We start from the raw sequence: 23566 nt of genomic DNA on the forward strand, positions 1-23566 counted from the left end.
CCCGAGGTACCACTGTACATCAAAAGCTTCTTCCATTCCTTTAGGAAAGTCTTATCCTGCTGGTTCTGAAGACATCACCTGTTTTAAAGAGGCGAGGTGGCACTGTCTGTTTGTTCCTTTTGCCCAGAGAGGTTTTTTAAAAACAACACCACCACCACATGGGAAGAACAAGAGGCTCTGTAGATGAGTGTGTTTGCAGCAACCCTTCCCCCTCAACAAATGACACATGGATGCAATAAGGTAAAGGTAAAGGGACCCCTGACCATTAGGTCCAGTCATGGCTGACTCTGGGGTTGCGGCGCTCATCTCGCTTTATTGGCCGAGGGAGCTGGCATACAGCTTCCAGGTCATGTGGCCAGCATGACTAAGCCGCTTCTGGCGAACCAGAGCAGCGCACGGAAACACCCTTTACCTTCCCGCCAGAGTGGTACCTATTTATCTACTTGCACTTTGATGTGCTTTCGAACTGCTAGGTTGGCAGGAGCAGGGACCGAGCAACGGGTGCTCACCCCGTTGTGGGGATTCGAACCGCCAACCTTCTGATCAGCAAGCCCTAGGCTCTGTGGTTTAACCCACAGCAACACAGCCAGGAAAAGATGCTAAAGGCTGGGACTTAATTAGATGTGGCCTCCAAAAGCTTGGGGAAACACTTCAGTCTCTAATGGGTGGTGAGAGCTCATGAGAGCTGTACCCTTCCACAGCTTAAGGGGAGGGAATTCCACAATAGGGGTGTCACAAAAGATAAGGTCCTACTCTGGGTTCCCACATGTCAGGCAAGGTTCACCAGTGGGACCATAAGCAAAGCCTTTCCCCTGCCAATCACAGGCTCATAACGCAATTCATAAAAATTACATTTCTTGTTACATTTGCAAAGCTATGGTGTGATGCTTAAAGCACCATACGCCCTAGGAATCTCATTTGCTTAAAATAAATAAATAAGATACTGCAGATGAAGACTGTGCTCCACAACCAATATGAGTCCAGATTTCATATTCAGAAAGGAGTTTTTAATAATAAAAAAGTTTCCCATACATATAAAATTAAAATGTCTATTCTAACTGACATTTCACTTACCAAAGTTCCAGCTTTCTAAGTGATTTGAAACAGCTGAGCAATCATGATGGAGGATGAACATTTCATTGCCAAGTTCCACTTTAATAAGCATAATGATGAGTTGCCAGACTATTTCGCTTGGGAAGACACCCTGCATGAACCCCACTTCAGATGGCCTGGAGCTGATAAGCCACTTCAGATGGCAACTCATAGGTCTAGTGAGACTCTTGCCCTGTCAAGAAATAGCTTGCTCCCTGTAATGTTACTCATGTTTTTCATGTTAGAAATGGCATACTACACTCATACCTCATTGGTAGAGTGCATGCTTTGCAATCAAAATGTCCTAGGTTCAGTCCTTAGCCTCTGCAGGGTTGGTTCAGACTCCTGGCTGAAACCCCAAAGAGCCATTGCCTTTGTAGAGTAGACAACATGGAGCTAGAGGGGCCGATAGTCTCAACTGGTACAAAGTAGTTGCCTGGGTTCCTAGATGGGACCAATGAGAAACATGTTGACAATAAAACATTGTATTGGTAGGGTGTCAGGGATTGCCAGAGCTCCAAAGGCTGTGCGATGGAGGGAGGGGACCAGGAGAACCATCAAGGAGAAGGGGTCAATGATTTATGGTGTTTGGCTTTGGTCACAAGGCAGAAACCAGGCCAGGGAGTGGAGGAAGAGCCAGGGCAGTCCAAGTCAGGAGGGAGACGTGCAGGATGTGGTAGAGGAAGAAGGGACGATTCGGGTGTGGGACAGTAGATTCAGTAGATTCCCCACCTCCCCCCACCACACTGGAGAACGTCTAGTCTAGGACTACAATTCCCATCATCCCTAGCTAACAGGACCAGTGGTCAGGGATGAGGGGAATTGTAGGCCCCAAACAGCTGGAGGGCCGGAGTTTGCCTATGCCTGGTCTAGAACCTAGAGTCACTGCAGGTTAACCTGGCCAAAGCCTTTCCCCGCTTGATGCTCTGTTTTTATCTCTCCGGTGCAACTCAACACTTCTCCCAACCCACAGCAAAGGAAGTGCTCAGCCGCATTCATAGAACCATTAACTTAAAAGCGCCCTGACACATCTATACCTCCACTCCAGGCAACTATAATTAGTACATGGAACAGCTACCAGTAAGTGAGACTGCTCAAGCGCTCACATGCTTAAAATTAAGTACTTTCTTGGACTTCTGCCAAAGCGTTCCTTCCCCTTGCCAAATACACGCTCACCTCGAAAAACAAGATTCTTCCATCCTTTCAGAACCTTAGTTTTCAATATTTATTCCAACATTTAATCCAAGAAGAGAATGCAGAAGATTCTGAGTGCCTTCCTAGATTTTATTTTATGAGAGAGAGAGAGAGAGCGCAATATACCAGGCTTGCGGGTGGTAGAGAATTGTGGCCACATCTGGGAGAGGAACAGGTGGGGAAGCGAGGACACACAGATCATGCTGAAATGGTCAAAAGTCAAGCCAGGAGATCACCAACTGAGCACATCAGTCAGCGCTGGTCTATGGGTCAAGCAAGAAACTTGATATGAGAAGTCTAATCTGATACACACTCCAGGTGTTCCTATTTTCCAGGGACAGTCTCATATTTACAGAAGCCATGCTGGTTTCTGATTTGATCCCTGAATGTCCCACTGTTCCTTAGGATGTCCCTATTTTCATCAGGGAAACATTGGAGGGTGTGGAGTTATGTGAACCCTGATTCAAGGAGATAACCTTTAGAAGACATCTGAGGGCAGCCCTGTATAGGGAAGTTTTTAAAAAATGTATAATTAGGTTTTCATATATGTTGGAAGCTGCCCAAGGTGGCTGAGGCAACCCTGTCAGATGAACAGAGTATAAATTATTTTTGTATTATTATTCTGGAATAGGATGTCCCTATTTTTATTGGGGAAATGTTGGAGGGTATGCTGTACATGCACATAGTCAAAGAACGCGGGTGGTGTTGTGGTCTAAACCACAGAGCCTAGGGCTTGCCGATCAGAAGGTCGCGGTTCGAATCCCCACGACGGGGTGAGCTCCCGTTGCTCGGTCCCTGCTCCCGCCAACCTAGCAGTTCGAAAGCACAAAGTGCAAGTAGATAAATGGGTACTGCTCTGGCGGGAAGGTAAACGGGATTTCCGTGCACTGCTCTGGTTCGCCAGAAGCAGCTTAGTCATGCTGGCCACATGACCTGGAAGCTGTCTGTGGACAAATGCTGGCTCCCTCGGCCAGTAAAGCGAGATGAGCGCTGCAACCCCAGGGTCGTCCGTGACTGGACTTAACAGTCAGGGGTCCCTTTACCTTTATTTTCATTGGGGAAATGTTGGAGGGTATGCTGTACACACACATAGTCAAAGAACAAGCCCAGAGGTCAGGAACTGGGAACTGCCATCGTCTTGACAAGCTGTCCTGTTTTCTTTGGTCCTCTTATTACTGTTTCCATGAAGAAGCTGGCAAATGCACCACTAGGCTCTTTCCCAGGGAACAAACCAGATCTGCAAAGTGCTGTGTTTCAGGCCTCTCCTGTGGCTCTCTGGGAAAGTCAGTGGGCTCAGTCACAGAAGCCAGAGCCTAAGTGGCACAGGCAATATCTGGAGCCACCTCACCCACGATGCCTCCCTCTAAGGAAGGACCCCTTCTTCAGAGTGACTTGTGGTTGGCCTCAAGAGGACTCCTGGAGCATCATTACCTGCTTCTCTCTTACAGTGGTGGGACTCTGTGGCAGGTGGGCACCACCACTGTACCAGCCACTGTGTGGCACCGCAGAAGCATTAGCTGCAACAAGCAGGCATTTGGTGTAGTCATAGGTCCACGGACGGATGGCAGACAGGATGTACAATCTGCCACCTGCTCTGCTCTGCTACCTGAGGCAATGCCTCACTCTGCCTCATTATAGGGCCGGCCATGTTGCAGCCCCCAACTCTCTTTCATTAAGGACCTGCTGCCCCCTTTTATTCCTTCCAGCATGTTTGGACAAATACTCATTGACTGCATTGCAAGATTTAATTGATTCTTCTCCGCAGGCCACCAGGGAATTGAAAGAGTAACACCAGCACAGAGAAGCTTTATAGCAAAGCACTGGGAGATATGATTTATATGCTTTTTATGTCTGCACTACAAAAGCATTCCTAGGCACTGTTTTAAAAAAATCAAAAAAATAAAATAAAAAGCCAGGTCTAAATTTACATCCTCCCCATCCTTTCCTCTTTGCCATTAAAACTACAGAGAGGACATGGCACGTAACTCCTTAAAAACTCTTCCCACAAAAAGATAATAAAACTGTCCTGGCAATATTTAATCTGCAAAATGAAAGCGGAAAAAGAGACAAAATGTTTGCTTCTCTTTATCCATCACGGTGGCTTTTTTCTTTTCTTTTTACCAGCTCAGAGGCTTCCTCCCCCTTCCTTCAAGCCAAGCTGGAACACTGATATTAATAAGTGCCACACAACAGACACTCCATCAGCGGAGGATAAAAATGTTACCCCTCTACTCGGCTTTTACAGTGGAAGGCTGAATAATCTGTAGCTCTGGGAGACTGAATTTTATAGGGATGAGTAGTGCATTGCACTGTTAATACAATGCTGTGGTTTCCCAAGGAGCAGAGAAAAACAGTGAGGTAGTAACAAAGACTATAAGCACAACAAATTGTGTTCAAGGCTAATTATGCTCCCCCACCATGCTTGCTCTTTCTGATTTTAGGCATATCTCCCAACCTTCAGAGTTGAAGCTAACAACTGGGTCTCGTACGTGGAACAGTTGGTTCTGCAAGGCAGCTCAGGCTAGGAACTAAAGCTAGGTTGCAAGGCATGCAATGATTTGCTAGACATACCCTGATCCACCTAACACCATAAGTGTGTGACCACTACTAGCACAGCTCCCTGCACCAGGGATGGGATTGCACTTATCGATTAGATGCCCATTTTGTCTCAAATGCTTGTTTGCTGTCTCAACAAGTCATAACACTGGCAGACCCATCTCTTGCGGATTCTGGCACTGATGAGGTGGTTCAGCGCCACATTTCCAACTCCACAATTCAGCTCCTACTGATCCTGCCTAAGACCGATCTATTTCTGCCTCTTTCCAGTGCTAGGCTACTACGTGGCTCTGCAATCCAGGCATGTAGTAAAACAGTCACATAACATATGCTCCACTGTGCGCAGGCGTACTGGACGTAGCCAACCAATTCTCATTTTGAAGACACCTACTGGGTAGTTTGTTTGAGCTGGCCTTTTGCAAATTAGCTATGCTGCCACTAGAGTCATCTGCACCTGGGTCACAACCCATTTCCTCTTAAGGTGAAAGAAGTTCAGCTTGGGGGAAAAGGGCCTTTTCACAGACCAAAATGACACCATCTTTTCATAAAACCAAAAAAATCATGTGAGCTTCCATTTGCCACATTGCCAGCAGCAGGGTGGAGGGGGCAGTTATCACAGATTATCTTGGGAATGCAAAACAGGCTGCTTTCCACTGAGGCAAGTGAGCCAGTGTGGTGTAGTGGTTAAGAGCAGTAGACTCCTAATCTGGGGAACCGGGTTCGCGTCTCCGCTCCTCCACATGCAGCTGCTGGGTGACCTTGGGCCAGTCACACTTCTCTGAAGTCTCTCAGCCCCACTCACCTCACAGAGTGTTTGTTGTGGGGGAGGAAGGGAAAGGAGAATGTTAGCCGCTTTGAGACTCCTTAAAGGGAGTGAAAGGCAGGATATCAAATCCAAACTCTTCTTCTTCTTCTTCAAGAAAGGGCTTTTGCCCATGAAACAACAGCCATCAACATATGACCTCAATATGCAGAAGGAAAAAGGTTAATGGGTTTCCTCAAACAAGTTTGCTGTGAGGAACGAAGCTTGAAAGCCAAGACTGAAAACCACAGAAAAACAGTGGGTCTCTTTGGCCACACTGATTTTTTTTGGGGGGGGGGGGTGCCTGCACAGTGGGATGCTCTTCACTGCATGTGAGGGAGAGATAGAAGCCAAAGCACCCTGCTTCCTCTGATGGTATTTTCGTCCCTTCACAGGCAGCTTCTCCCTGCAGCCCTTGTTTTCTTGAATGTAATAAGTCCACCATCGTGTTCTCCTAGTGGCCAACCAAATGCCCATGGGAAGTCTGCAATGAGTGCAACAGCACTTTCTCTCTAGAGGGCAAGGGGTAGAATCACAGAATCATAGAGTTGGAAGGGACCCTGACAGTCTAATACTAATAATTTTATTTATTTATTTATTTATTTATTTATTTATTTAGACAGACAGACAGACAGACAGACAGACAGACAGACAGACCCTGCCCATCTGGCTGGGTTTCCCCAGCTACTCTGGGCAGCTCCCAGCAGAATATTAATAATAATAAAAAAGAGATAAAACATCAAACATTAAAAACTTCCCTAAACAGGGCTGCTTTCAGGTGTCTTCTAAAAGTCAGATAGCTGTTTCTTTCCTTGACATCTGATTGGAGGGCGTTCCACAGGGCGGGCACCACTACTGAGAAGGCCCTCTGCCTGGTTCTCTGTAACCTCACTTCTCACAGTGAGGGAACTGCCAGAAGGCCCTCGGAGCTGGACCTCAGTGTCCTAGCTGAACGATGGGGTTGGAGATGCTTCTTCAGGTATACTGGGCTTTAAAGGTTTGAATTGTGCTCAGAAATGAACTGGGAGCCAATGTAGGTCTTTCAGGACCGGTGTTATATGGTCTTGGCGGCCACTCCCAGACACCAGTCTAGCTGCCGCATTCTGGATTAGTTGTAGTTTCCGGGTCACCTTCGAAGGTAGCCCCACATAGAGCGTATTGCAGTAGTCCAAGCAGGAGATAACTAGAGCATGCACCACTCTGGCGAGGCAGTCCGCAGGCAGGTAGGGTCTCAGCCTGCGTACCAGATGGAGCTGGTAGACAGCTACTCTAGCCCAACCTCCTGCAATACAGGGATCCTGTCCACAGCCATCCGTGATTGGGCTTGAACCACCAACCTTCTGGTTAACAGCCAGTTACTGTTATACTATTATAACAGCCAGTTATACTGACCCATTGTGCCACCTAAGGGTAGGTTGTACTGATGCCTGCCATTCATTTTATGAAGGTGATTTGATTATAGCTACATAACTTGTGTGTGTGGAGGGGGTGGGGTTTAATTGTTTATTATTTTGCTTGTCTAAAACTTGGATTCCTCCCACCCGCTCCCCGCTGGGATATGATTTCAGCTTGGAGAAAGCGAGACCCTGGGTTGTAAGAATCTGGTTTACATTAGACAATATGTGAGGCTTCAAGAAATACTGCATCAACTCTGTTACAGCCAAATATTTGTTTTGGAACAGAGAGCATTTTGGTGGGTAATCATGTTGAGGGTTGTTTTTCGAAGTCTGCCCAACATTTGCAAAGTATCAAAATACCTGTTCCCTTCCATGGAGAGAGAGAGAAAGAAGATATTTTTCTCCCTCTAGCCTCTGTTTCTAAGCATTTCTGCTCTATCGAGATCATCTGCACACCAGGAGCAATGTTTAAATTGTCTCATCGCCACTCCATCCCATCTGCTCCCAAGGAAATGCAAGTTCTGTAATCAGAACAAAATTATGCAAACACAAAACTTCTGTTATCGGCACAGTTTTTCCGTGGGAAGTTCATGCTGCTCATTTCACTTTGAGCCTAATTGCCCGAGTTTCGTAGAATTTGAGACGTTATTGCAAAGATGTGGGGGTAGCGACAGCGGCAGGTAAAGAATGAAAACAGTTTTGCAGCGAAGGGCTCTGTATGGATCTCGAGCCACCCTGAGCAAGGTTGCCTCCCTTTCAAAGGCTGGAGAACCTGTGCACTTAAAGGTGGCATAAGAGGCAGAAATCAACTGGCGAGGTTTTTATCTGCAGGAATAGGAAAGATTTCCACCTGTTGAATTTTGCCTCCAGCGCAGTTGTGAAAGGCACAGAGCGGCTTGTCAAAAAGAAATGGTAGGGCCAACATCAGCGGCTTGTATCACTGCCCCCTCCCTGCTCAGGAAGCTGTCCTGCAGTCCCCTGGACTGCCCTACTATCCCCCCTCTTTGCTGTTGCTGCTTGTTCTCCTGCCCACTCCGTGTGCGGAAGTGGCACAAACAATGATGAGACGCAGCAGCAGCACCCTCCGTTTGCCCTGCACTCTTCGTCTGGGCAGTGGTATGAATTGGGCCTTGAAGAAGAGGGCAGTGGTGGTAGTGGCCAGAGCAGAAAGACCAAGCCCCTCCTCAAAAACAAACCAAAACCTTTGGAGCATTGAGAAGCGTCAACTTGAACCCTTATGCCTGAACAATTAAGTTCTCCCATCAATTTTTCAAATGTAGATGCAGGACCTCTGCACCTGATGGTGGCAATGGTTAGCTACTAGAACGCTGAACTGTAATAAAAGTCCTGTTGCTTCTTTGGGCAGAATCCAGCTTTAGATAAGCAGACATCAGCTGATGCAATGGGACTTCAGCTTCCTCCCTTCTCTCCTCAGCCTGTGAAATATACTCTAGATTACAATTCCCATCATCCCTGACCACTGGTCCTGCTAGCTAGAAATTATGGGAGATGTAGTCCAAAAACAGCAGGAGACCCAAGTTTGGGAAACCCTGTCCTAGAAGGTCCCTCTGTTGGGATTCCATTCCACCTTTTGCTGCAGACATGGAATGGTTGCATGTCACATGCCTGTTTACATTCCAGCACAGATTGCTGGCGTGAGCGGAACTTTCACTCTGTATAGCTGTTGTTTCTCTCTCTCTCTTTCTCTGTCTCTGAGAAGACGGCAAGGAGAGACAACATGTTTCTTTGTCCTGATTTATATTTAATAAATGTGTAGTTTAGTACGTATCTACAGCTTCAAGCCTCTTCTGTTGCGCAGTATACATTGCTGAGTAATGTGTGCTCAAGTCTGCAAGCTTGAGTTGCTGATGTAGGTCGGAGCAGAGGTCACTGAAGCTTTGCAGAGCGAAGGCTGAGAAGCAGACATTCCACCTGTGGCCGAGCCAGCTGGCCTTTCGACCCCAAGATGCCGACACTCCAGAACAGATTTTGAGGGTGCTCAGAAGGCTGAAGATGGGAAGGTGAAGATGAAGTGAGTGTCATAACTCAGTGTTAGGGCATCTGCTGTCCATGCAGAAGGTCCCAGGTTTAATCCCCATGTGGGGCTGAGGAAGGCTCCAGTCTGAAATCTTTGAGCGCCATTGCCTGTCTGTGTAGATAAACTGTGTAGATGGTCTGACGGTCTGGTTCCATGTAAGGCAGCTTTCCTTTGTTCCTGTGTTCATTGGATGCAACTCAGAATTCTGCGCTGAAGCAAGTCTGTGGTCCAGGGGTCCTATGAACCATCAAGAAGCAAGTAGATTCACCTCTTTGTCTATAAACTCCACAGTTTGCCAGGTGAAAACCAGGTGACTTTTAGAAAGCAACGCAGGTGGACTTTTGGAAAGCAACGCAGAAAGGAAATGCAAGATTTCTCAGGAATCGCAACAGAGGTGTCAGATTTTGTACCAGGTAAACTACATCTTGTGAAGCTCTTCTGCGTGTGCATGGAATCACCCCATGTCTTGCAATCTAACTGATCTAATCTTACCTATCTCCTATATTGCGAAGGGGGAGGGGATTACACATGAGAATATTCTCAAGTTACAACCCTGCAGTAAAGGTAAAGGGACCCCTGACCATTAGGTCCAGTCTCGGACGACTCTGGGGTTGCGCACTCATCTAGCTCTATAGGCCAAGGGAGCTGGCGTTTGTCCACAGACAGCTTCCGGGTCATGTGGCCAGCATGACTAAGACACTTTTGGCGAACCAGAGCAGCGCACGGAAATGCCGTTTACTTTCCTACCAGAACGGTACCTATTTATCTACTTGCACTCTGGTGTGCTTTCGAACTGTTAGGTTGGCAGGAGCTGGGACCAAACAACGGGAGCTCACCCCGTTGAGGGGATTCGAACCGCCGACCTTCTGATCGGCAAGTCCTAGGTTCTGTGGTTTAGACCACAGCGCCACCCGTATCAAGATACATGCAGTATCAAGAGGCAAATAGACAGATCAAGGCAACGCAAGAGCAAGCCCCTAATAATAAGGACCTCATTGTCCTCTCTAACCCTGCTTTGCACCTGCCTCTCACCTAAGTCACATATTGGAAGGCTGGCAAGCAGGTGGCTCTCAGCACAGCAGCAGCTGCCTCCTCCTTTCCCCCTGTCGACACGTCTGAAGAGGAGCCTGGCTGAGGCTCAGCATCCAAGTTGCTGTCACATGTAACAAGCCTGCCCTTTGTTTCCAAGAGGGGAGACATGCTTGACCTGGAAGCGGAGACTCCGTCTCTACAGGGGATCCCACCGCCCTGCTGCTCGAGCTTTGTTGCGCCTGCAAGACGCTGTGTGAAAAAGGCGACCTGAGCAGGCCCTGGCTGCCAAAGGCAAGTTATGGCCCCCAACAAGGATCCCAGTGAATAATGCCTCTTGCTGTAATTAGGCTCCAGCTCATCTCATCATCACCGATGGTAGCAAAGTTTAGTTAAACAGCTTTGTGCTTTATCTCTGCCTGCAGCTGTTGCTGTTTGCTTACGATGGGGCTGCTAGCAAGTGCATTTTTCCCAACAGTCTTTTTTGTGGTAGAGGAAGAAAGAAAAGAAAATGCCCTGCCAGGCAGCAGGAGCAAAGGAAAACACATGTTTGTTTTTTGCCAGTAAAGGAAAAACTAAATTTCGGGAAGATTATTTTTTTTTAACCCACAGCCATCAGGATAAAAAAGGAGCCCTCTTTTCCAGCACCATAAACAAAACAGGCTGCAATCCACATGCATATGTATGAGAGATAATTCAAAAGGCAACATTTATTTGACTGCTTTTATAGCTTTCTTCTGGAAAGCAGTGAGTGCAGGTCTCAGTTTCTCTCTCGAAAAATATATTAATAGTTATGCCAACTGAATAATTTTCTAGGAATGTTTTGTTGTTGTTGTTGTCCATCACATCAGCTTGCTGTTAAGTGACCACTGGGTGAAATAGAAATGGAATCCAACAGTTTCAATTGCATGCACTGGTCACAATCGTAATTTGTATTCCTGTGTTCTTATCATCTGAGCACAACTTTTAGAGTCTGCCTCCGCTTGGTGCCCTTAACATTTCGTTTGCTTCATTTCTTGTTGTCCCTTGTGGTCTCTATATCTGCTGTACATACATGCTACTTTCTCAAGAAATAGTCTATTTTTTGTTTTGTTTTTAAAAAACAACCTAAACATATTCATGAAGAGCTGTGCACCTACTTTGCTGGTGACGTCCAAAATAACTTTAAAGAAGTTGAGGCATCTCCCTGGGATGGTGAAGCAGTTGGGGTTGACTAGAAGGATGTACATACAACCATATTAAGAGGGAATATTGTACTGTACTAAGAAAATGTGAAGAGTTCCTAACAATTCCCTTTTAGAAACATATTTCTGATGTGATTGAATCCAGCTTTCTTTCTTTCTTTCTTTCTTTCTTTCTTTCTTTCTTTCTTTCTTTCTTTCTTTCTTGTTGGTGCACAGACACATTGATTCCCATATTAAAAAAACGAAGGTTAACTTATGGAAAATTAAATCAAAGCCATTAAAAATTAAGAGAGATGCCAACCACTTCCTCCTACTTCACAAAGTAGCTGGTCATTTCTAATTATCCCTGAAACAGAAAACATCACGTTCTATCAAACTCACAGGGATGTTTTATTTAAATGCTTTTCTAGGTTAATAAGTAGTTTTTACTAGTTATTTGAATTCTTTGTTAGTGACTGGTATCAAGAGGCCCCCAACTGAGGCCAGAGCTCCTTTGTACAGGAAATCCGTACGACACAATCCATCCCTTAAGAACCTTTCCTATGAAAAAAAAGAGAGACAAAAAGAAACAAGAGGCTTAAAGAGGTGATGGAGTGTACTAAAGGTCACAGAGGAAGGTCAAAAAGGCAGGGGTGGGGAACAAAATCTTGCCTAAATGCTCTAAGTATCCAGTCGAGTTGCTTTATCATGTGGTTTTCTGTGGCATTTGGAAGTCCAGTGTGTGTTGTATTATGTGCAAAGAATTGGTTCGCCACAGTGGCAGGCAGAACAATTCAACAGCCCCCAAGTGACTGCTATGTCACTTATACCAAATGAAGTGTTACTTTAAGTTTTTCAGTTATACAAAACATATCAATAATAAAGTATACCTGAAGGAGCATCTCCACCCCCATCGTTTAGCCCGGACACTGAGATCCAGCGCCAAGGGCCTTCTGGCGGTTCCCTCCCTGTGAGAAGTGAGGTTGCAGGGAACCAGGCAGAGGGCCTTCTCGGTAGTGGCACCCGCCCTGTGGAACGCCCTCCCACCAGATGTCAAAGAGAAAAACAACTACCAGACTTTTAGAAGACATCTGAAGGCAGCCCTGCTTAGGGAAGGTTTTAATGTTTGATGTTTTATTGTGTTTTTAATATTCTGTCAGGAGCCGCCCAGAGTGGCTGGGGAAACCCAGCCAGATGGGTGGGGTATGAATAATAAGTTGTTGTTGTTGTTGTTATTATTATTATTATTATTATTATTATTATTATTATTATTATTAGACCACTATGTCACAGCTAACACAGTTGCAACCCTATGTCAACAAGTGGCAGACTCAACAAGGGCTGTAGAAAACAACACTTCCACAGCACCCACCCCTGTCAATTCTACCATCCACCCATCATGATGAGGCTCACTAACAACACTTTAATGGTCACCAACTTGAATGGCTTTTATAGCTGGGATAGCTTACTTGGTAGAGTATGAGACTCAATCTCAAGGTTGTGGGGCCGAGCCCCACATTGGTCAAAAGATTCCTGCATTGCAGAGGGTTTGACTAAGATGACCCTCGTGGTCCCTTCCAGCTCTATGATTCACACACCGAACACTGTGTGACGCACAACCAATAAAACGGGAAGCTCTGTAGGAATGAACTGTCTTGGATGATGTCACCACAGTACATAGCTGCTCCCAACAGGAATCTAATTAAATTGTCTTCCAGCCAGAGCCTCACAGCAGACCATGACTCTTAACCCTGCACAGGCTTCTTGTTAGATCAAAAGGAGACACAGCACAGTCAGAAGCAGAAAGATCTCTCTGAAGAAAGAACTGGAACACCATTTTTTAAAAGCTTAGACTCAATAATAGGAGCAGATACGCCTCCATCTCGCTGGAAGATGGATAGCCTAGTGAGCTGAGAGTGATAAGCCATGATCCGAGTCCCACTCAGGATGGTGTTTCTTTCCTCTGCCCATAAAGGGATTTTTTTTTCACTGGAATGCTATACAGCGGTACCTCGGGTTAAGAACTTAATTCGTTCTGGAGGTCCATTCTTAACCTGAAACTGTTCTTAACCTGAGGTACCACTTTAGCTAATGGGGGCTCCCACTGCCGCCGCACAATTTCTGTTCTCATCCTGAAGCAAAGTTCTTAACCCGAGGTACTATTTCTGGGTTAGTGGAGTCTGTAACCTGAAGCGTATGTAACCCGAGGTACCACTGTATTCACATGAGGTCCACAGGCACGTTTCCCTACAGCATAAACTGCAAGAGGTTCTGATACAGCAAAAATGGGATTGTGCTGTTATCTTCTTGGCCCACATGGCAAACCAAGTGAATTGTGGGAGTATCACAGGTGGTACCATTAAGCAAGGGAAGTACAGTGGTACCTCAGGTTAACTACTTAATTCGTTCCGGAGGTCCGTACTTAACCTGAAACTGTTCTTAACCTGAAGCACCACTTTAGCTAATGGGGCCTCCTGCTGCCACCGCACCGCCGGAGCACGATTTCTGTTCTTATCCTGAAGCAAAGTTCTTAACCTGAAGCACTATTTCTGGGTTAGCGGAGTCTGTAAGCTGAAGCGTATGTAACCTGAAGCATATGTAACCTGAGGTACCACTGTACTGTAGAAAACCTCACAAGGCATGTTGCCACCTATCTCTCTCTCTCTCTCTCTGATTTAGTGCCACAGTGTTAGCTTGGGAACCTGCAGGGCAGACATGGTCCTGGTTCACGACCATGGAATCAGCTTACAGTAGTTTAACCTGGAAGTCACCAGGGTTGAAGCGGCAGTGGCTAGGTCACTACATTCCAGTAGGGTGTACCAGTGGCAAACCAAGCAAAGTTGGTAAAAAGGTATTTTAATATGGCTGAGAATCTGGGAGCAGCGCCAGGTTCAAAGATGATTCTGCAGCTGTGAACATGTTCCCTGGTCCCCTCAAAAACAGGCATTGCTCACACTAACCGGCCCGCCACCTAACCAAACACCGCTGTGTGCCTTTTCTCCACCGCTAGTTTAAGCACATCAATCAAAACTTCTCTCTTCTAGCTGTGCAGCAAGCCAAGGGTAAAGCGATGGTGTCCTGAACTTGTTTTGAGATGCCGTGAACAGCTCTGATCAATAATGTTTTAACAATTCACAGCTGGCGCTTGCTTTTCTTTCATGAATATTGATAAGAACATACAAAGGCACACTTGTAATCCACCCATATACAAGATGTATTTTGTATCAATCTCTGTTTTCAGTGCCACAAATCTTTCTCTTTTCTTTTTTTGCGGGGGTGGGATTAGCCGATCAAGCATGCTAAGCAAGTCAAACAAAAGTGTACTGCTCGCGCTTCAAATTCTGCTTGCAAATCCATCATGCTATAATATTTCTTTAAATAGTCCATAAAAGACCATTTCCCTCTCATTTCATTTAATCCGCCCCCCTGCAGATAATGTGGTTAAAAAGATAAAATCCAACATAAAATTGCACGTTACCCACTGGAGCACATCATGTGGGAAGGTTGGCGCTGGACCTCAGTGTCTGGGCTGAACGATGGGGGTAGAGACACTTCCTTCAGGTATCCTGGGCCGAGGCCCTTTAGGGCATTAAAGGTCAGCACCAACACTTTGAATTGTGCTTGGAAACGTACTGGTATATTAGAAAACTTATCACTCAAAAGTAAAAACAAAAATGAAAGAAGCGGCTACAGGTAAACAAATACCTGTGTGTATGCCCACAACAGACCTCAGGTGCGGCATATGGTGTGCAAAGGGTTAAAAAGAAGTGCAACCATTGCTGCTGCTCCTATGACTCATTGGGTGGGGTTTATGTTGTGTGTGGCTTTTCTTATGTCCCTCTACCAGTTCCTTTCTATGTAAGCTGGCCTTGGTTACTCCTGTTTATCCTCTGTTGAATCATGAACTCGTTCTGCTTTTCTCTTGGAGTCTGCTGTGGTGCCTGGTTAACAGAAAGGTGTGAGTAGATGCATGATGGACCTATTTAAGAATATTACATCAGATTTCCAGAACTTATGCTGGGTGGGGAAGTACTGATTGAGGGGAGAGGACAGCAAGGCAGAGTGCAAACACATTTCATCAAGCACTGTCCCACTAGTGTGGATGGGAAACACTGAGACAGCGTCCAACCGAAAGTGCTCATGTGTGGGCAATTATGCATGAAAGCAAACACGGAAAGAAACTGGACCTGGGAGACCCATGTGCACTGCAACACTCTGGTGCATATGCAGCCACTGTGGAAGGCTGAGTTTTAAGCTACAACTGGAAGTCTCCACTAGGAGAACTGGATCTCTAGTCAAGACAACACAATCAGGACCTAGAGATTGTCACCACAGTTCATAACCAAACCCTCCATCCAAATAACTGAGCTAAAACACTTTTACCTGTGCAACATGGCGGTGCAATTAGGCAATTTGAGACCCAGACATAAAGTTCAGGGGGGTGGACCACTCTGTAGACAGTAAAAAATATTATTTATAGCTGTTGCCTTCAGGGCTCCTTCTGCTGAGTGCAGCGCTGGACCTCTGCCCCAAAGGCAACACAAGTGCAACATGGTTGTCTTACTTGCTTTGCCTTAGTGACAGTTCCATGTGCTCCTTTGGAGGCCACTCCCGGGGTCCTCCAATTTTTTGGAGTGCTCATCAGGTGGTGGAGGGAGTTGCTCTGGGAAGAGGAGGGACCTCAGAAATCTGGTTGATGCACCGTTCAATCCCTTTCTACAAGAAGAAGGAATTCCTGGGTCTTTCAGCCACATAGCCTTGTTTTGTGTACCTTAGAGGTCATCCACGGGGCACCCTTTCCGCCCCTTTCTCTAGAGAACTGTGAGCTCTGAAAGCATTAATGGCACTGCTCTTGTTTCAATGGAATGCTTTTCGTCTAAGGCCCGGGTTGACACGCACACAATTGTTTGATTTCTCATTGCTTAATAGCTCACAACTGAATGTGTGAAATGACTCCATGGAACTGTGTTTAATGAAGATCCCTGCTGAATCTGGGCAATGGCCTTTCTAGTCCAGAATTCAGTTCTCACAGTGGCCAACCAGACGCCCGAGGGAAATCTGCAAGAAGGAACTGAGTGCAACAGCATCATCCCTTCTTCTGATTCCCAGTAAGCAGCAGAGGTAGAACATAGTTTTATCCTCCATGAATCTGTGCAGTCTTTTTTTAAAAAGTCATCCAAATTGAATGCCATCACTGCCTCTTGGTGGAGAAAATCCCATAGATTAGTTATGCACTGTGTAAAGAAATCCCTCCCTTTGTCAGTCTGGAATCTTCACTGGATGTCCCTGAGTTCTAGAATTATTTTTGTGAGGTTGGGGGTGGGGAGAAGCATAAATGTTATTACCATGAACTTCTGTTTTCAGAAGTATTCCAGAAGGCATTCCTTATTTTCAGGAATGCATCCCAGAAGATGCTGGAAAACTTGCCCCTAGCTATTTTCTCCACACCACTCATAATTTTACGCACGTCAATCACGTGGAAGTTCTCTCTGCAGTGTTTCGTTTGAGATGAGCTTATTCCCACGTGAAAAGTCACCACTTGATGTCACAATTGTCAAGTAATTAGCATGCACGCGCATAAACCAGGTGACTGCTAACCTCAGAACATTGCCCACAGACCAGCTCCAACATCAGCTGAATTTAGGCTGCAACCTCAGGCACAGTTAATGCTGGGAGTTAAGTCCCACTGAATCCAGAAGAATATACTTCTGGAAATGTTATTGTCCAGAATCAGACTGCTACGTCGGCACCTCCAGATCTGAACTCGTCCACTTCAAAGCTTTATGTGGTGATGAGAGAAGACAATGGCAGGCTTCAGATAGATGGAAACATCCTTCGAAAGACGTCCAACATTCAGTGGTGCTTCCAATGAACATTTCCTATTTAATTTGAAGCTTCAGTGTCTGTAGGTCAATTGACTAGAACGGCAAAAACGTAAATGAATGGGTACAGAGGGTTAGGTGTGATAGGAAATCAATGGTTTCTTGCCACATTGGTTCAATAAACATGTAATGAAACTTTCTCATTTATAGGAGGGATCGTCTGGGTCAGAAGTTGCTTGTGAAAAGCCTTCTTTTCAAAACCAGTATCTTAAACTGGAAGTGGGGTTCGCCTGACAGTGTCAAACAGAGTGGCAGATGCAAGGGATTATGGCAGATTGCGGCAGACTTATCATGCCACCGTTTTCCAATGTTCTCCTGAGGACTGGCTGCAGCTTTGAGGGAGCAAGTGCTCTCTGAATAACTTCCTTCTTTAGTCTGTACTGAATCTTCTAAAGCTTGGCTTCGCTGGGTGTCCGCACGTCCCACCGTTATGAGTCTCCACGCCATGCAAAGTTTCCTCCATCAGGCCCCTATCTTTGCTGATGACCCAACTGGCTTACCTGACATTGCTCAGTGGACACAGAATCTGGAGGAATGAAATGAAGCATCCTGAACAAGAGCACTCTACCGCATGCTGTAATATTTTCTTGCAGGTCTTGCTTTTTCAGTTAGGATAACCTGGTATCAACTCTGTGCCATGAACATTCTCTTGTTGTGAGCCCACAACATGTGAACCCAGAAAGCCGTTGAGGATAGTCGGCCAATTGGTGCCAAAGAAGGATAGAACTTTCTTTATGTATGCAACAACAGCAGCAAGAATACTTATTGCAAAGTATTGGAAGACACAAGAGCTACCCAACCTGGAAGAGTGGCAGATGAAGGTGACGGATTATATGGAATTGGCGGAAATGACTGGCAGAATCCGAGACCTGGGAGAAGAGTTGGTGGAAGAAGACTGGAAGAAATTTAAAGACTATCTTCAGAAATACTGTAAAATTAATGAATGTTAAAATGATGTTGGATTGAAAATAAGTGGCATTAGCAACAAAGTTAATAAGAATATGCAAAAATGAATTGATAATGGATGAAAATATAGAATTATAATATGTTAAGATACAGAGTTAAGATAAATGAAAGAGGGTAAGGATTTGCTGATTTGATTATTTAAATGGGAATACAAAAAGGGGAGGTGTGAGGAGGCCAAGGAAATAAGCTAATGAGTTCAAAGTTACAAAAAACGGATTTGTTTTTAATTCTTTTTTAGCTATTTGTCTTTTGTATTTTGTATTTTTATTCCTCTTTTTTCTTTTTCATGTATTTTTCTATGTTCTCTTTTTTGTATCTTTTTCTTTTTATATGACCTTTTTTCATTTTGTAAACTTACGTTTTTGTAAAACTTCAATAAATATCTTTTAAAAAAAACAAAAAACAGAAAGCCGTTGAGGATGAGGGGAACAGAAGAAGAGGTCATGGTCTTAGAAAAACCCAGCTGAAGCTGATCAGCAGCAGCCATGTTCGGTAGACTCTCAACCCTCAGCAAAGCAGGATTGGCAAGTTAATCCATTATATTTTAGCTAGTGATCATTTCATCTCCCCAACAACTGAAGCTGGAAAATTCTACTACTGCTGCTGCTTTTCACTATGTGCATAAAAACCATTCACAAGACACACACAGTCACATGTTTATGTGCTCGTCATGATTATGCTTAGTTTGCAATTTAATGAGGTTAATCATGTAGCCCTGCTGAGCTTCTTGCCTGGCTAAGTAAAGAAAACTGATACAACAAGCACAGTAGCATTCCTGCTCTGCTCATGGGGAGAAAAACAAATGTGTAAGGAACAGATTGAGGTGCTGGAGCCTGAGTTTAGCTTGACCAAAGCAGGTTGAGCCCAGAAAGAGCTAAACCCCAAAGACACAAAGATGAGACCTCCCCTTCAGAAAGACTGGGGCTGTAATCTTGCACAGAGTCACATCCTTATCCTGTACATGTATACTTGGAAAACTTACTCGTCTAGCCACTACATTATACTGATTCTCAATTGATGTCATTCTCCCGTTACTAGCTTTTCCTCAAAGTAGGTACAGGCAGCAGCTAACAGCGAGAGAGGGATGTTTGCCAGTTGCCTGAATATGTGACCACAAGGAAACTATGGCAGATAAAAGATTTAGAGCAGCGGCAGCTGGTGTGCCCTCCATAGGTTGTTGGGCTCCATCAGCCGCAGCCAGCATGGCTAGTGGCCAAGGATGATAGGAGTTGTAGCCCAGGAACATCTAGAAAGCACCTCTCCTAATTTATGCTTGAGATCACTAGCTTTAAGGCCAGCAGCTAAACCAAGATGGAATGGATTTCCCTCATACCAATCAACAACTGAATTTAGCTGGTAACATACCTGCTGCAGAGAGGAGAATATAGGGGTGTGTGTAAATAAGAGACTGCTACAGAGAAAGGGTGGGTATTTCTTGGGGTACTGTGAGTTTGGGAATGATGGGGACTGAAATATACTCAGAGTCGCAAAGTGATTTCATGCTCTTTATTCAGCTCATAGTGGTGAGGAGGAATGAATGAAAGTCCCCTCAAAGTATCTGCTTTATATACATTATTTACACAATGGGCTGCACATGATTGGCTAATTCCGGAATTCTACTGTAAGCCAATCAGGTTGTGGATTCACTTCTATCTGGAGCATGATTGGGTGGTTCCTGCCAACCAATCATACTGCTGCATTGTTCTAGGACCAATCAGACTGCTGCATTCTGAATCCTATTGTTCTAGGACCAATCAGACTGCTGCCTTTTGGATCCTATTGTTCTAGGACCAATCAGACTGCTGCAGTTTGGATCCTATTCAACTCAGTACATAACAGGGACCACACTGTAAGGTTACCAGATTTTTTTCAAAGAAACCAGGGACACTTTTTTTTTAAAGAGAAAAAAAAATTATTTTTTTTTAAATTGAGAAGTAATGTCTTCACTTCTGTGGTCTCCTCTGTCGCGTGGCCGTCCTCTGGGCCCCGGCCTGCTCTCTTGGAGTGCTAGCTGCCATGGAGTAGGCTCAGGTTGGGCCTGGGCTCAGCCACGTGTCCTTGCCCTCCTGGTGCTCTCCTACCTCTCCTTCTCAGCGGCGGCGGCTGCAGAGCAGCCAAGTCAGGGCTCCCCTTTTTTCCCCTCCTTCCTCTTTCTCTCTCTTCCTTCTCCCTCTCCTCTCCTCCTTCTCCCTGCATTGGCTCCAGGGTTTTCCTGGCCCCGGAGCGCCGCTGGGCAGTCAATTGAGTGCTCTCGCTCCTGGCTAGATTTGGGTCGTGAGGTGTGTGTGCCAGCGGTTCCCCCAGTTGATGCACCGGGTGTCCCTGGTTCCCCTTCGGCAGGGGCGGTGGCAGTGGCAGTCTCAGCAGCCCGGAGCCAGTTGGCTCTGGCTAGCTTCAGGAGCTGCTTGCTGCCGTGGCGCCCGCCATTTTGCCTCACTGAAAGTCCCCATATGATGTGTCTTGTGCCGTTGAACCCATCATGCAACATTCATTCCCTACTACTAAATCTACAACACTTAAAATATAAATCCGGGGACATTAAATGAAATCTGGGGACATTCCGGGGACGGATTTTGTCCGGGGACTGTCCCTGGGAAACAGGGATGTCTGGTAACCATACCATATTGTCAAAACAGCTGTTTCTTACCGTTCCAGCAGCAGAGCATAAACCTATCTATAGCACTCCAACATTGATCTTGTTTGCAAGCAAATAAAGCAATCAAAATCCAGTAAAAGAGACAGACATTCAAATGAAATACTGCTAGCCTCTGCAACAGGAGGAATTCAGGCCTGTCAAGCTGGATTTCAGCATCGAAATTTTTACAAGAGGTTTCAAAAATTAAACCAACCATATCATATTATGCAAGTCATAAAATGCAATTGCCAAATGGATTGCTTTGGGAGTTAGGCAGACTCCCAAGTCAAACTGGAGGTATGGTTTTGCGACTGACCTACAGGCACACATTTTAGGTTACTCTGCAGGTTCATAGAATCGTAGGGTCATCTAGTCCAATCCAAGGTTAGTCTGTCTGTCCTTTTGATAAACCTCTATACACAGTGGATTATTCTGAAGCAACTGGGCTGCTTTAGGCCTTCAGCACTTTCACAGTCAGAACTCCACTTTCATTTCAACTTACAACATGGGGTCTATATCTATTTTTCTTTACCTCATATGTCCATCTTCCTCCTCTTCCTCCTCCACCTCTGTCTTTCTCCTTCTAAAACTATGTAAAACAACAGCAACCACCACCATGCAAGTAATGGTGGGATCCTTGGATCTTACGCAGGTCCTAATTCAGGTTTCAGATCATTGATCTAGGCCAGAAGGCACACATGTTTACAAGGGCACACTTTTGGAAATGATTGGGAGTTCCAGATAAGGTGCTCTGGGTTTCTAAAAGAAGACTGAGATCTAAACATAATAATTACCAAGCAAGTATAAAATAATGTAAGAATGAGTTTGCAAGTATATTTACTCAGCAATTCACCTCTATCAATTAGGCACACAAGTATGCCTCAGAATGCAGAAAAAGATAGTGCAAGAATCATCCTTGAGCATTGGATTTTCTCAAGGGTTTGCTTTGCTAAGACTCCCCTGAAGAAAAACTGTTATCTTCCACAAGAAGTGGGTTGCAAAAAAACCAAGAATTTTTGTTTTATTTCACCTGACCTCTGTGGGAAAGACATTTGCTCTGAAAACACAGAAGCTCTTGGCAGGACATTTTGAACCAGAAGCCATCAGGTCAGTTATCAAGAAGGATCTCCAAGTTTCCCAATCAACAATATCCTCATTAACAAGGCCCAAACCCAGTCCCTGAGCTAATATGAAGTGGTGGCGGTGGGGAGAAGCATTTAAAAACGTAAGAACAGTCCAGACCAAAGTCCTTCCTCTTTTCTCACAGTGGCCAACCAGACGGCCTTTGGGAAGACCACAAGCAGGACTTCAGCACAATAGCCTGCTGTTGTTTCTATACTGGCAGATATTCAGAGACATGCTCCTGATTCTGCAGGCAGCATACGGCCATTATAACCAGAATTCATTTGAAGATGGAAAGCCTTTCAGGCAAACTCTTTGACACCACCCTTCCAGGTGAGAGATGCCCAGTGCAGTGGTGAGAAGGGAGCAGAAAATCAGGATAGGGCTCCTGGAGCCAAGCCCGCAATCAGCACAGAATCACTTACCAAGTTGACGAAATCTTGGTAGCAGATCTTCCCATCAGAATTGTTGTCTGCCAAGGCCAAAAGAACTTCTAGTTTGTGTGGATCTAGCTCAGAGCCATGCCTTTGGAGGAGGTTTCGAAATTTCTCAGTGCTGATGTAGCCAGTGTTTTCAGGGTCAAACTGAAAGAGAGAACCAAAGAGAATGGGGTTTGGTATATTAGCGCTCAACACATTCCCCATCTCTGGCATATAGCTTCGATTATGGTCATATTGCAATGATAGGGAAATCCACAGCTATTAATGACACAGAAGGGACCAAGAACTGGATCTAGTTTCAGATGTCTTGGCAGATCCCAATAATTCAGGCAAATGTAAATTCCTCTCCTACCAACCCAGACCCTGAGATCATCTTCTGAGGCCCTCCTTCATGTGCCTCCTCCTCAAGAGGTCAGGAGGGTGGCAACATGAGAACAGGCCTTCTCTGCAGTGGCTCCCCATCTATGGAATGCTCTCCCCAGGGAAGTTCGCCTGACACCTTCATTATATGTTCCTTTTTAACCAGGCCTTTGACTGACCTAATAAACATCCTATAACCTTTAAAATGTGGCTCTTTGGTGGGGGGGGCTGTTATTGGATTATTGTTTTCATTTTGATTTTATATATTGTGATTTTTTTGTGAACTGCCCTGAGACCTCTGGGTATAGGACAGTATATAAATTCAATAAATGAAGAAATGAAATGTCTCTTGCTGTGTAAGCCAGCAGAACTTCCTTTTGTGTTTTATCAACCTTGGATAACCTACCTACCTTTTCCCTATCTTGCATTCAAATTTGGATAAAATGGTGTTTCTTTACAGCTTATGGCTTTCTCGCTCATTTAATTAAAAATAGATGAATTTTAATGCACTTGGGGGAAAATCTTCACACACACACACACACACACACACTAAATGCTTTTCTTGGGCAAGATGTTGAAAACCAAACTGAGCCTCAGTTAGAGAAGGGATGTCAAATGATGGCAGAATGTTTGGGTGTGGGCTGCAATCATCACCCCCACCCCCAGGGCTGGCAAAAGAGCCTTAGGGTATGACATAAATGCTGCAAGGCCACTGAAAAGGGACCCCCTGTAGCCCTTGGTACCCCAGGACAACTATGGAATGCTCCACTGTTTGTTCGGGCTGCGTCATTTCCCCCCCTGTGCCATTCCATTCCTCCCATCCCTCTCACACACCGTGGTGGCGCATCCTCCCTCCCTCCTCCAGGCTTCTCCCTGCCCTGCCTAGAGGA

At 45.4% G+C, this 23566-nt stretch overlaps 1 protein-coding gene and 2 long non-coding RNA genes across 9 annotated transcripts in view; 2 read left to right on the forward strand and 1 right to left on the reverse strand.

The window, feature by feature from the left end:
* Positions 1-23566, forward strand: part of LOC310755762 — a 1619227-nt gene that overhangs the window by 573162 nt on the left and 1022499 nt on the right. The window lies entirely within an intron of this gene.
* Positions 1-23566, forward strand: part of LOC310755775 — a 332521-nt gene that overhangs the window by 236846 nt on the left and 72109 nt on the right. The gene's annotated exons all lie outside the window — the stretch shown is intronic.
* RHBDL3 (rhomboid like 3) overlaps positions 1-23566 on the reverse strand; it is a 129733-nt gene that overhangs the window by 44153 nt on the left and 62014 nt on the right. For 6 of the 7 annotated variants that reach the window (XM_083598839.1, XM_083598837.1, XM_083598836.1 and 3 more), the window contains one exon: positions 22302-22460. In XM_083598839.1, coding sequence (XP_083454965.1) covers positions 22302-22460 — 159 coding nt within the window. Of the gene's footprint in view, positions 1-22301; positions 22523-23566 lie in introns of all 7 variants that reach the window. The other variant, XM_083598838.1, reaches the window with a different exon arrangement.

The sequence above is a fragment of the Podarcis filfolensis genome, assembly GCF_964270895.1.
Source record: "Podarcis filfolensis genome assembly, chromosome: 2".
NCBI classification, from domain to species: domain Eukaryota; kingdom Metazoa; phylum Chordata; class Lepidosauria; order Squamata; family Lacertidae; genus Podarcis; species Podarcis filfolensis.